This window comes from Cuculus canorus, chromosome 5 (assembly GCF_017976375.1).
Source record: "Cuculus canorus isolate bCucCan1 chromosome 5, bCucCan1.pri, whole genome shotgun sequence".
Classification (NCBI taxonomy): Eukaryota; Metazoa; Chordata; class Aves; order Cuculiformes; family Cuculidae; genus Cuculus; species Cuculus canorus.
The window spans coordinates 67,243,581-67,256,871 of record NC_071405.1 but is presented as its reverse complement, the minus strand read 5'-3'; the positions used below and the strand labels follow the sequence as shown (position 1 = coordinate 67,256,871).

The 13,291-nt window shown below is 53.9% G+C and overlaps 1 protein-coding gene across 2 annotated transcripts; it reads right to left on the bottom strand.

Annotated features, from left to right (window-relative positions):
• Nucleotides 1-163: 163 nt before the first annotated feature.
• On the bottom strand, nucleotides 164-12,015 carry LOC104061696 (acetyl-coenzyme A synthetase 2-like, mitochondrial). 2 transcript variants are annotated; one of them, XM_009563663.2, is made up of 14 exons: nucleotides 11,478-12,015; nucleotides 9,997-10,093; nucleotides 8,620-8,819; nucleotides 7,704-7,879; nucleotides 6,744-6,896; nucleotides 4,456-4,603; nucleotides 3,886-4,023; nucleotides 3,605-3,697; nucleotides 3,092-3,204; nucleotides 2,493-2,619; nucleotides 1,700-1,827; nucleotides 1,103-1,166; nucleotides 675-796; nucleotides 164-586 (listed from the first exon to the last, which is right to left on the bottom strand). In XM_009563663.2, exons 1-14 carry the CDS (start codon nucleotides 11,791-11,793, stop codon nucleotides 410-412), a joined length of 2,052 nt encoding a protein of 683 aa, XP_009561958.2. In that variant the 5' UTR covers nucleotides 11,794-12,015; the 3' UTR covers nucleotides 164-409. The 2 variants fall into 2 exon arrangements, with proteins under 2 accessions (XP_009561958.2, XP_053923693.1); XM_054067718.1 differs by having other exon boundaries at nucleotides 394-586; nucleotides 700-796.
• Between the last annotated feature and the right edge of the window lie 1,276 nt (nucleotides 12,016-13,291).

Here is a 13,291-nt window from a genome sequence, read left to right as displayed (position 1 = left end):
TGCTTGTATATTGGCAGTGCTCCTGGTCTAGACTGCTGAAGAGCAGAGTCGGGGTAGGAGTAATAGACCTATCCAGGGCTGGACATAGTATCCTGTCCTGCTGCTGTTTCCACAGCTGCTGCTGCAAGGCACAAGGAACCCTACTGAAGGCTTTTGGCCCTTTGTGGGTCCTTCCTTCGGGGAGGAAATTAAGTGCCCTGCACCCCCTCTTACTATTCTGCCTATGATGCACCATGTGTGGAGACAGAGGTTTAGAGGATCTCTATGTGGTTGAGAGGTCACTTTGAGATCTCTCAGTGGAGGTAATGGTCTTTGGGCACTTACTGGCCACCAGTTGCTTAGTGACATTTCTGGACATGCCCCCAGTTCTGCAGTGGAGGAGAAGGAGGTGGCTGCTTGCAGAGCCAATCTAGCAGCTCTTCTGCCCCTCCACCAGGCGCTTGCGTCCCTCAATGATCTGCTGCACAGCTTCACGGTCATCCAGGGTAGTTAGGTCCCCAAGCTCACTGGCCTTGTCCTCCACAATTTTCCTTAGCACCCGACGCATAATCTTCCCGGAGCGCGTCTTGGGCAGCCGGTGTGTGACCTGTAATGGGGAGGAGCAGAGCTAAGGCTGAGGGAAAGGTGTTCACTAGGCTGCCAGAGTGGGTGCTGGATCAGCCCGCAGGAGTTACCTGAACATGCTCTGGAGCTGCGTACTTAGCAATCTTCTTTGAGATCAGCTCCCGTAGCTCAGCAGCAAGAGTCTCCTGTGTGTAGCCACTGTCCTTCTTCAGCACAACAAACACGTAGGCTCCTGTCAGAAGGATCACCGAGTTACTGAGCACCACGTGCAGTGTGCTCCTGAGAGGGATGCCTGGATCTAGTGGTGGGAGAGGTGCCGCTGCTGGTATCCTCAGGGGATGCTCTGTAGCCTGAGTTGTAAGTGCTTTTGGCCACAGTGCTGAGACCTCATGCAAAGCGGAACTGGTGGCTGTGTAGCATGTGATGGCGCGATCCTCACTAACGTTGCTAGCAGTGGTGGGTGCGGCAGTGCCACTGACCACTGCATTGCAATAGCCCTGTGAGAGGCACTTCAGGGGCAGGAAAGCAAGCATCTCACCTTCTCCCTTGATCTCATGTGGGTAGCCGATGACTGCAGACTCTGCCACTGCCACATGGTGATTCTGGAAGAGAACAGGGCTGGAGTTTGGCTCGGTGCTTTCGGCAGCCTGGCTGCCACCTGGGAGCTGACCTGACTTGGCTTTGCTGCTGCTGTCCACAGTAATGCAGAGAGCTAAAGAAGGGCCTCAAATGCCTTCTGCCATTTTTCCTTCTTGCCTCAACAGGTCTGTCTGCAAACGCAGGTCTTCTCCCCTGCCCCTGGCCACTTTAGGCTTGCACCTTCTAGACCCTGTTCTGTGCATCCAGGTTGTTCCACCAGGTCCCACAACATTTACTGGCCCACAGATGCTTTGGGATTCACTCACTGACAGCGCTGACCTTATCGGGCTTTGTCCCTCTCTTGCTGCAGAGATTGAGAAGGGAGGGGAGAGGGTGGAAAGCTGTTCCTGCAGGCGGGCCGTGGCTCCAAGAGTGTGTCCTGCTGTGCTACAGCAGCATGTTTCTCTCTGGGTGTTTCAAAGAGGCTTCCCTGAGCATCACCAGTGTGCCTTTGCTGCCCCTTCGAATAGCTTTACCTCCCACCCCTGCCTCTTACCACAACATCCTCCACCTCCGCAGTGCCCAGCCGGTGCCCGCTGATGTTAATAATGTCGTCCAGCCGTCCTGTCAGCTGGTAGTAGCCCTCACTGGTACGATACACGCCATCCCCAGTGAAGAAAAACCCTGCAGTGGCCAGAACAATGCCATGGTCACTTGTTGCAGTGAGCGTGTGAGCCAGATTCTTGCCTTACTCCTTTCTGTTGGCACCAGGGCTCCTGTAATCTGCTCCTTCCTCTCCGCTGCTCAGGGTGAAGGTGCCTACCTTTCATGTTAGCCTTTTGCTTCTGCTGGTACCTGTTCCATCACTGGGCTCCTTCCCTCGCTCTGCAGTGTGCAAATGCCTGTCGCGCCTCGATGCCACAGACCAGGAATGTTTTGCTCCAGTGCAGGTGCCTGCGGTCCTGCTGCTTCACCTGTTTGCTTCACATTGAGGCACACTCAGGCTTGCTCCGTGCCTCTGGATGAGTGACAGGAGCCAACAGGATTTGCAAGAGATGCACTGAGAAGCCTCTGTGCTCGAGGGAGTTGGGAGCAGAAGGAAAAATCCACTAAAACCTAAAACCATGTGTGATCCTATAGGGAAGGTGGGTGACAGAGACCCATTCCCATGGCAGCGATGAGGCCTCAGGCAGGGGGAGAGGAAGAGTTTCAACACCGTGGAGAGTCTGGTAGAAGGAAGCAGCAATGCCAGCTCTCCCGAGTCCTAACCCTGTGCAGAAAGCCAGCAGGCAGACCCAACCGTACCCGACCAACCACCTCTGCAGTGACCTGCCACATGTTTTCATTACCTGGATAAGGAGTCAGGTAGGTTTCCAGGAATCTCTTGTGGTCATTGTAAATGGTTCGTGCCATACCTGGCCAAGCTTGTGAGATGCAAAGCGCTCCAGAGATGTTGTTTTCCAGAAGGACATTTCCCTGTAAAGTAACCACGGTTGAGGGTACTTGGGATGTTTAATCATTGCTTATTTTTACTCCTGTGTCTGGTAACAACCCCATGATGGCAACGCTAAGGAAGACAGTGAGGAGAGTCCTGTGCCCGCAGCTTCCAAGGGGACGGGTCAGTCTCTCCCAGCAGAGGGTCTGCAACCAGCTGCCTACTGTGGTGGGACACAGGGCTCCTCCATGGAAGCTGCCCCACTACCTCACCTAGGAAAGGCCAGGAGAGAGCACAAGCACAGCCCATCTTGTCAGGACAGAGCAAGCTAGAAAACAGCTTGACTGCTGCACTAATTGGAAACACATCTTCACTCTTGGTCCCTTTCTGATAGAGAATGGCTGTTGAGCAGAGGTGAGCAGGAAAGGGGTTTGTAGGATCTCCACTCCCATCTGCAAACACCTGGGGGAAAGCAGGCTGAGCCAGCGCTTGGGCTGCAGGTTGTAAATGTACCTTGTCATCCAGGAGAGAGGGGCTGATCCCAAAAAAGGGTCTCATAGCCATGCCTGGAAGGATTTCGGCTCCAGGATTAGAAGGACGGGGTGAGATACAGATGCCTCCTGTTTCTGAAGCAAAATAAACTGTAATGCTTATCAAAGTCGGGGACGAGGAAAGCTAAGTAGCACTGCTTGGCCAACAGGCTTTGCCCTGGCTCTCACTGCATCCTACTGGACCACGGGCCGGGGCTGGTATTGTCAGAGCTCTGGGGAAAGCTCTTTGCAGAAGGATGCTGCTGCTCATTTCGTTCAGTAGAGATCAGCTCCCTATTTTCAACCTCCCTGTGTTTCTCTGGGTTAGTTTTAAAGGCCATTTCTCTTATCCATGTTTTGGTGCCCCATGGCCCCTTATGGGATTGGTCATACAAAAATGCTGGTAACAACCATTCCCACTTGGCCAACAAATCAGCAGGTCACTCCTAAAGCCTGGGAGAGCAGAAGCTGGAACAAGCGGCTGTATGCATCTCACCAGTTTGCCACCACGTGTCCACTACAGGGCACCGTGTCTCACCAACCACGCGGTAGTACCACTCCCATGCCTCCTTGTTGATGGGTTCCCCCACTGCAAGGGAAAAGACAGAAGGACAGAACTGAAAGATCAGGTCAAAGACAGCTTTCCAAAGCCTGCTCACAAAGCCACCCCTCAAACAGCACTGTCTCCTGACCTTCCACTCTCATGTGTTGCTGCTCTTGGCATTTGTGAGGAGAGGCACAACCCGATGCCCCAGGATTTTCTTCTCCAGCAGTTACCTGAGCCAAGTACTTTGAGAGAAGAGCGATCATACTTCTTCACCCATTCATCACCGTATCTCAGGAGCAGGCGGATGGCAGTGGGTGCCCCATAGAAATGGTTAATTTTTAACCTCTCCACTGTTTCCCAGTAGCGGCCTGGAATGGAAACAGGGCTGGTAACCATCTGCACAGGACCCACAAGACCAAGGTGGAAGGAAAGGAGGAGGTGAGAGACAGGGCTCTCCAGCAGAGCCTGGGCCATCAGCCGTGCTGGGAAAGACTAAAGCAGTCCAGGAGAATCCGTAGCACTTTTTCCTCCACGTCATCAAGCTCAGCTACCCTCCCTGCCACATGGAGGAAGAGGGAGAAACAGCTTCATCTTTGGAGAAGCAACAGTGGCTTCCTCACCAGAAGAAACATCTCTTCCTTTTGCAGCTCTCTGATGGGCACAGCTTGTGGTCTGCTCCTCTGGTAGCAAAACCATTGCTGCCCGTGTCCTGGCATCAAGCTGCCAGCTCCCCATCTTCTGCAGGTCTCATGGGGTGGCTGTGTCATGTCCCAGTTTCCGCAAGATGCTTTCTCACTCACCAGGGTTAGGATGGACAGGAGTGCTCTCAAAAAGGACTGTGGTGCCACCGTTGCAGAGAGGGCCGTAGACCACATAGGTGTGCCCTGTGATCCAGCCGATGTCTGCCACGCAGCCAAAGATGTCCCTGTCCTGGTAGTCAAACACGTACTGTGCAAGAGAGGAAAGGGAGTGAGGGGTACGTCCTGGGTCTGCCCTCCTGGCAAGGGAGACAACTGGGACCAGTGTACCCTCTCTCAGCCCTGATGTTACTGCATCCTTCCATATTCCCACCACCCCTGCAGGGACACCTTCTTCCTGCCAAGAGTTTTTTAAAACATTATCAGACAAAATAAAATGTCAGGTGTGTTATGAAGGTGCAGGAGGAGAGAAAGACTTCAAAACAAAACAAACAGGCAAATTTGCTCTTTTCCAGAGGAGAGACCTACAGCCTTTCCTTCCTTGTGCTGCTGTCTAGACAAGGCTGATCTGAGTATCCTGTAGGACCAAAATGGGAGCACTTTCAGGGTGAGGATGGTCCCTCTGCATCTACTTGACCGTGTGGAAGGAGATGAGTTTTAGTCAAGGGCAATGTGATGGAGGGACTCCACGAGCCACCCCCGGGTACTGCTGGGCTCCAAATGCACAGTAAACACTCAGGAAAGCCTTGAACTCAGGAAGGAGTCCGGCGTAGGAGCACTGAGGCAGCAAGCAGAGGGATTATGAGGTGCCTCAGCCCAGAGCCACCCCGGCTTTCCTGCAGGTGTTGTCCCCTCTCTGCCACAGCTGGGTGAGCACAGCCCCGTGCCCACAGGCAGGCAGAAAGCAGAACGAGCTCTTCCCACTGTCCCATTTATTCCTCAGGACACCCTCGGCTGCAAGGCTAGAGTATGAGGGAATAATGCCTGCCCTGTGCAGCGCAGAACCGAGAGCCGTCAGACTGGCAGCAACACATCCAGCTTCCTTCTGCTCCAGCATCTGCTATTTCAGACCTTCCTGTCTCTTCCTGCAGCTCCCTGTCTGCAGGCTGCCGGCTGGGAGCTCCGGAGCCTCGGGTGCTCCAGGGTGCATGTAATGGAAACTTCCCCTGTTTGCTCTGTCTCTTTTTAACCGAGCAGTGAATTACGGTAGCAGTGGTCTGACCCATCCAGCTGAGAGATCCGAGTGTGCCAGCCCTGTGTCGTGGTTTCCAGCTTTCCTGAGTGCTAACACGGCCACGCGTTGCTTGCTCCCTGCTTTGCCATTCTGGGATGGCCACCCTGGCTGTCGTAAACCAGCTCAAACGGTCCTGAGAGTCAGATATCATGCTGGGCACAGCTGTACAGACAGCTTAGCTCACCAAGTGCTTCCACACACCCCCTGCACACGCTCCTGGAAGTCTGTCCTCCAGCACTCCCAGCCCTGGGCTTGCTGTTTCATAGGGTGGATGATCTGAAGCACTACTGGAACTTCAGTCACGCATGGGGAGGGACAGACCTAAAAGTAAGGGACTGTTCAGACAAACTCCCTCTTCCAGAGGTCTCCATATAATGTCTTAGGAAGTGTCCATTGCAACCATTCTTGCAGCCGATGCAGCTCCGTGCTGTTCTCAAGTGCTTTTTCATCCAGGTCTGTTAGTGTTTCCTTAGGGCGTGCTAGGGGTTAAAGGCTTTCCTCTTCCCAAAGATGGTTCACAATCCTCAGGTACAGACCCTTGGCTTGAGGGCACTCACCAGCTTTTACAGACATCCCTCCCAGATGCGCCCCTCCCAGAATCACTGTCTTCCATCTCCCACCTGAGTTAGGGTAGTTGCATTTAGAGAAAGCAAGCCAGAGCTTTAGGAGCAAACTGGCCTCTTCCTCCTCGCCCAGAAATATGAAATTACCCTTGTGAGACTGATCATCCCACCCAAGGATTCAGTCTAGGATGGGGCACTGAAAGAAAAAAGAAATCCAAGAACGTCGCTCAGAGAAGTGTTTGGGAGGCCCTGCTCCAGAGCATGTGTTGCTCTGCCCCACTACTTGTAGGCAGGCGTGTTCTACGGGGCTGATGCGCTGGGAGGACACGGAGGTGGATGCCTCACCCCTGAAAGTGTTCAAGACCAGGTTGGATGGGGCCTTGAGCTGCCTGATCTAGTGGGAGGTGTCCGGGGAGTGAAATCAGATGATCTTTAAGGTCCCTTCCAACTCAAACCATTCTGTGCTTCTATGACTTCCCAGAGACTTTGCTCTGGATAAAGATGAGCTCATGGTGCAACAAGGGAGCACATCTATTCTCTGCACAGCCTATGAACTGCGAGCTTATGAGCACTCTGTGGCTGGGACGCATTACCTTATGTGTGAGAGCAGCAAACAGCAAGTAACCAGCTTGGGAATGAACCAGACCCTTGGGTTTGCCGGTACTGCCTGATGTGTAGAGAAGGAACAACGTGTCTTCACTGTCCATGGCAACAGGCTCACAGCACACATCCTCCTTCATCATCTCCTGCAGGAGAGAGCACAACAGTTCTTTCCTGGGGTCTCCCTATGTTGTCTCTACCCACTCGTGCACCTCTCCCCAGCCGTACCATCCTCCCCGCCTCCCCTCCCTTGCTGCCCAGCCTAAACTCTCTTTTCCCTTGCTGAGCTGGTAAATATGGTCCAGAGCAGAGCTGCTGAGTAAGAGGCAGCTATTTTTACACTGCCACTGCCCTGACCAGCACAGAAGTCTTCCAGGAAGCCTTCTAGCGCTATACTTGCAGATGGGATGAGCAGTGGTAGGGAGAGCTCTGTGCACTCCAGGAAGCTAAGAGGAATGCACAGCAGGGACCCACCTCTTCAGAAGCAGTGCTCCATGCTGGCAGCCTGGCCATCCTGCATGCCATGGATAACGGACACAGGAGCAACCTCATCGCCTCCTTTCTCAGACACCAGGTGCTAGTGGCACTCTGAGACAGTGCCAGGTCTGCCATAGAGCAGTGCGTGACAGTGCAGTGGCAGTCCAAGGCTGGGCTCGCAGCACATTGGTCCATGTCTAGGGTGTTTCTAGCCAATGGTCCATCCTGCTGTGAGCCCTGGTTAGCACTGGGCTGGTACTGTGGGAAGAGCCACCAGTTATCCATCCTGATGGCTCCTGGGACTGTCAAGAACTCGTGTGCAGCTCCAGCTGCCGCTGCAGGACAATGTCCCACATCCTGCCAACACCAGCAAAACTGTCAAGGCCAGCCAGGACCCTCTCTCCACTCACTGTCCCTTCTCTCAGAGTGGACACATTGCCCAAGGGAAGCAGCAGTAAGGCCAGGCGCCCTCTCACCTCCTCCAGCAGCACATCCAGGGCTGTCATGGGAACCTTGCTGTCAGTCCTCATGGAAACCAGAACCCGTTTCACTCCTGGGCACTGCTTCACAGCTTGGTCCACTGTCTTCTTTAGCTCAATAATCTTGCCCCCTCTCAGCCCCTGGTTCACTGTGATCACTGTCTCCGAACGGGCTGCAGAAGGCAAAAGAGCCACAATAAGCAGCTCTGTCCTATTCCATCAGTCACACAGCAGTCTGGCTCTACCACAACCCTGCACTTCTGCTGTCTCCCAGCCCCCAATAGCTGTGTCCTCCATTTAACAAACTCAGCAGCTTTGTATCTCTGTTTGCCCTTTATTCCTGTCTGGGTTGCATCCCCACAGAGGCGATGCTGTACCCCAATTCTTCAGTCCCATGAATGAAGGAGACAACTAATCCATCCCATGAATCACAGAATCACAGAATCACAGAATCACAAGGTTGGAAAGGACCCACTGGATCATCGAGTCCAACCATTCCTAACACTCCCTAAACCATGTCCCTCAGCACTTCATCCACCCGTTCCTTGAACACCTCCAGGGAAGGCGACTCGACCCCCTCCCTGGGCAGCTGTTCCAGTGCCCAATGACTCTTTCCAAGAAGATTTTTTTTCTGATATCCAACTTGACCCTCCCCTGGCGGAGCTTCAGGCCATTCCCTCTTGTCCTGTCTTTCATGGGCTGAAAGATATTTAGTGAGCCCATTTCCAGGAGTGTTGATCCCTGCTCCATGGCCATGTAGCACGGCAGGACACCCTCGGTCAGCCCGGTGAGCCTGCAGCAGAAAAGCTTTGCCATCAGCACAGCCCTGAAGCCCCCACAGCTGCAGAACCAATAAGCTCAGCTGGAAACACTGAACACACTGAAGATGTCCCCGTTACCTGCTGGCTCTTACCATCCCGGATCCTGTCTGCCAGGGACTCTGCGCTGAACCCAGCGAAGACCACGGCATGTACAGCGCCGATGCGGGCACAGGCCAGCATGCTAGCCACGGCCAGCGGGCACGGGGGCATGTAGATGGTTACCCTATCGCCCCGCTTCACCCCTTGCCGTTTTAAGGTGTTTCCCAGGCGGCACGTCAGCTCCAGCAGTTCCCTGCCCAAAGAAACAAGGGTACAGTTAGAGTCGTTCTTGCAGATCGTAACCAGTGTGCACAGAGAAAGGTGACACAGGTACGCAGCTCACATCCCTGTGTGCCCAAACCCCCCACGCTGAAGGGCCATGAGAGAGATGGAAAATGTCAGTGGGAAGGAAAGCAGGAGACAGTCCTGGGGCATTATTCATGGAAAACAAATAAATCAGAATAGCCTCTGCGCAGAGCCTGACTCTCTCACCAGCGAGCGCCAGGAGCAGGCCAAGGGGCCAGCAATGGCCACCAGTAATTCCCGTGGCTCAGCAAGCCCCCAGGACCTCAGCTGACTTTCCAACGACAGCCTGCAGATTTCTGAGGAACAACGTACTCTGCCGTGTAACGCTGGAGGCTCTGCACACAAGGTTAGGTATCTTCCCTCATGAAAGCAGCGCCTCCTGCTTTGCTAAAGCTGGGGAGCTCAAGAACTCCAGAGCTTGTGGGCATCAGTGAGAACAGCTGTAGGAAAGTAGTGAGCAAAACAACGGCTCTCCGAGAAGCATCCCTCCCAGAAACCACGACTTGGCTGTCAGTGGCTCATTTCATGGAAGGCTCCACACAGAGCGATTAGCAGAGGGAGATGGTCATCTTTGTCACACGAGGTGAGAGAGGACTCATTCCGTGTGTAGAGGGATTTGCACAACTTCTGCAGCAGAGACTCGGAGAACAGGCAAATTGGGCAGTAAGGGGGGTGTCCCAGACCAAGTGAGCGGGGTTGGACAGGTAGTTTGCCCCAGACATCCAAACCCAGCAGCGTTGCTGACACATGGATGAGCACAGGACTTTCCAGCACCCATGCAGCTGTGCTCCAACCTCTCTGGCAGAGCATTTACCTGCAAGTTTAGACATCAGGAAAGCACGTGTGTGACTTTCCCCTGGGATATTATTTACAAACATCGCAGCACTGTCATGAGGAGCTTGTGTCTGCTTCCCCATCTGGGTAGAGACCCCTTGGGGCTCACAAGGCTAATCAGGAGGTAGGCTGAAGTCTCAGATGAGCACAGGCAAGCCAACAGCCGCCATACCGTTGAACTATCTATTCGAAGAGATGCGATATCCTCCCACATGATGCAGATCAGCCCTGTGCAGTGTTCACGCATGCTGCAACACATCTCTTGTGTGTGCTCAGGGGTAAATACTGACCTGTATGTGATTTGCACCTCCTGTCCGGGCTCATCCTTCTCCCAGATTAAGGCCACTTTGTCTGGGGCTACATGGACATGTCGGTCCAGACAATTCACTGGAAAAGATGACCCAGTCTCATTGCCAGAGCAACTCTCAACAGCTCTTAACTCCCAGCAAGTCAGCACTGGCAGCCCCATTTGCAGATCAGAGTCAGGGCTGTATGCGAGTCTCAGCATTAGCCCTTTGCTAGAACAACCTTTGTGGATACCAGCTGGCAGACCACGAGCACCATCCCAGGCCTGTTACAGTCCTCACAACTCCAATATCAACCAGTTCCCGCTATCAGCTTCCCCCTTAACTGCAACCTAACACAGTCCAGAGCAGAAACTGCCTGAAGTCCCTTTGGAGGTCACATCTCCAACGCACTCTGTGGACCTGGCAAACGTTAACTCACCCGGCACTGCCTTACAGCTGCCTCTGGGGTGGACTGGCAAAAGTGTTTTTCGTGGTAGTGTTCCTAAACAAGAAATCAAGGACAAAGCAAAGCTCTGTGCAGGAAGGCTGCAGGGTGCGTTTGTCCAGGGTGGAAGAGAGCCAGGATTGTGCAGCTGCTGGCTTTCCAGGTACATGTTAGGCTGAGGTTTTGGCTGTAGTTCTTTTGAGAAAAGCTTCCCACATTGCTGGCAGCTGCAGTTTCCTCAGACACCTTGTTCCACTCTGTGCTTTCCTTAAACCTGCTACTGAGGTCATAGGATGATGCAGCACCCTAATTTACATACCAAAATACCTGCTTTTTCCTGACCCTTTGTAGTTTTCAGGAGAAAAAGAAACCAAACAAACATGAAAGGAGGAAGAATAAGACCTCAAATGCCAAAGGTGAATAACTCCCACTCTGCTGTTCAACTGGACTACGTAAGACCTGATTTCTTAGAGGTGTGTTGTGTAATTTGAACTCAGGGACCAACAGTGCTGCCAGCAGGACACAGTGTCACCAGCCCCTCTATTCCCCCCCAGTAACCCTCTTAAGGCAGTAGCCACAGCCCATGGAAGAAGAGCCTCCCACAGCTGTGAGGACTTCCAGTACTGCTTCATTGCTCCCATATTTTGCTTTCTGCAGTCACATACTGCCTTCGCTGGGTACAGGGATAACCCAGTACAATGCTGCCTCCTAAACGCATGGGGGTTGGTGCATTCGCCTGTGGTCCTGCAGAACAGAGCCTCTGCACTGCTGCAGCGTCTCTGGAGGCTGAGGTAGAGGCACCCGGCTCCATGCACACCCCAGTCCAGCTGCAGCCCCTCCGGTGAGACCCAGTTTCTCCTTTAGGACCACCCACGTCCTTACACTACAGCCACTGCAGGACCAATTGGACCTTTCAGGGACCCCCCTCACCCCAGCTCTTTAGCTCTGTGTTACTCCTACCTGCTCCTGGGGCTGAAGCCCTTCACAGAGAGGCACCTGCAGGCACTTGGTGGGTTCCCATGTCCATCTTGCCCCTTACCTGCCACGTTCAGCTGCCCACCCAGGAACCAGGATATCCTGCCCTGACGCAGGTCGCAGTCCTGGACTGTGTGGAAGGGGGTGATCCAGGTGAGTCGGCTCCTCCCCAGTGCTCCCCAGAAGGCATCTCCCTGCTCCACCGACACCTTGTACAAGCCTTGGTGGTCCTTGAGTCCGGGGAAGGCGATAGCTTCAGGCATGTAGGCAGTGAGGGGCCCGTGGCTCCAGGCTCGGGTAGCCAACAATCCAGGGGGGCATCTGGGAGCCTGAGGAAGAACTTTGGAGCGGCAAGCCCTGGCCAGCAGCCTGGCCATCATCGCAGGATGCCTGCCTCTCACCAAAGAAATGGGTGTCTGCAGCCCTCGTAGCCACTTGAGACACCCGTCCCATGCAAGATGTGCCCCTGCGAGGGCTAAGACTAAGTGAGCCTGGACCAACTGGACACAAAGCTTCCCTGAGCAGGAAGCCAGGGCGCCCCTTCTCCTCTGCCTTGCTCCTCTCCTTCTCTCTCCTAGAGCACTACAGGGAAAAGAAATTCAATCCCTTTAAGGGAGGGGAAAGGGGTGGGTTGTGGAAATATTTGACTGAAAATAACCTTCGTGCTAATCTGGGTCCTGATGGCTGCACTTGAACCACAGCCAGGTTCAGCGAGTGTCAAATCCCCACAGGGACCGAGGTGTCCAAGCCAGGCTCTACCAGCCTGTTCCAGTTCCCACTCACCCAGGGCTGTGCTATGTTCTGGGGTTATTCTGCTTCCCCTCTGCTCAGCTCCCTCCACTCATCCCTATCCCATCTCCACAGCCTCTTACTGCATCCAGTCACGGATGGGTCTCGGGCAGCCTGATCCAGCGGGACGTGTCCCTGCCCATGGCAGGGGGGTGGAACTGGATGATCTTTAAGATCCCTTCCAACCCTAACTATTCCATGATTCTATGATCCCCCTACTTCTCCACTGGCTGTGAGGGCACCCTGGGGTGGCTCACCTGTGAAAGTCAGGGTCCCCTTCATGCTGGCCGTGGGCGGTGAGACCATTCACTTCCCAGAATTGAGGCCCATTCCCTGCAAGGCACTAGAATGTGGTGTCTCTGGTTGCCCAAGGAAGTTTCTTCTCCTGTTGCTGTCAACTTCAAGAGGGGAATAGTGCATCCCATCCCACCTTACTGCTGGGCAGCTGTCAGAGCTACCCTCTTTAGCAAATTGGCCTGGGTTCTCTACCTTCTCCCAAACACTTCAGACTACTCTAGGGTAGATTGGGAGCACTAAAGAAAGCCATGGTGGAGCAGGAGGTAGTGGCTTGCTGTACAACCCTTCCCATGTTGAGACCACCCACCGTAGTAGAGCAGAGCTGCCTCTCTGCCTCCAAACCCCTTTTTTTTCTGCCTTCTTTTCCTTCAGTCCCGACAAAGACAGTGTTTAAGGCAGAGCTTGCAGATTTCCTCCATTTTACTGACCAAGTCCTCCTCTCTTCCCAGAGGGCACAAGACAAGCAGAGTAAGGCTCTCCCTGCAAAGCAGGGCTCCTCTCAGCCAGGCACAACAATGGGATCAACAGCAGGAGGAGAGGGTCGGTAGCTCTTCTCTTTGTTCTTCACAGCATGACCCCCCTTGTGGTATGCAGGTCTGGTATGTTTGGTGGACAGGATGGACACCAGCACAGGAGATGTGCTATTTGATGGCAGCTGTGCGCATTCCAAACTACACACTGGTATTCACATCAGAGCTGCCCCCAGAGCCTGGTGAGGACCCACAAGGGCTCTGTCTCCCAAGGCAAATGCAGTCCTGTGGGCTTACAGCTCATCCCCCAAATCAAGCCCAA

What these genes read in the sequence shown, in the direction of transcription:
- LOC104061696 (XM_009563663.2), bottom strand. Translation starts at nt 11,793, where the DNA reads ATGATGGCCAGGCTGCTGGCCAGGGCTTGCCGCTCCAAAGTTCTTCCT. An exon ending in TCCTGTCCATCCTAACCCTG is followed by an intron (nt 4,024 to 4,455) that starts GTGAGTGAGAAA and finishes TTTCCATTCCAG; the next exon opens with GCCGCTACTGGGAAACAGTG. An exon ending in CAGCTCCAGAGCATGTTCAG is followed by an intron (nt 587 to 674) that starts GTAACTCCTGCG and finishes TCCCCATTACAG; the next exon opens with GTCACACACCGGCTGCCCAA.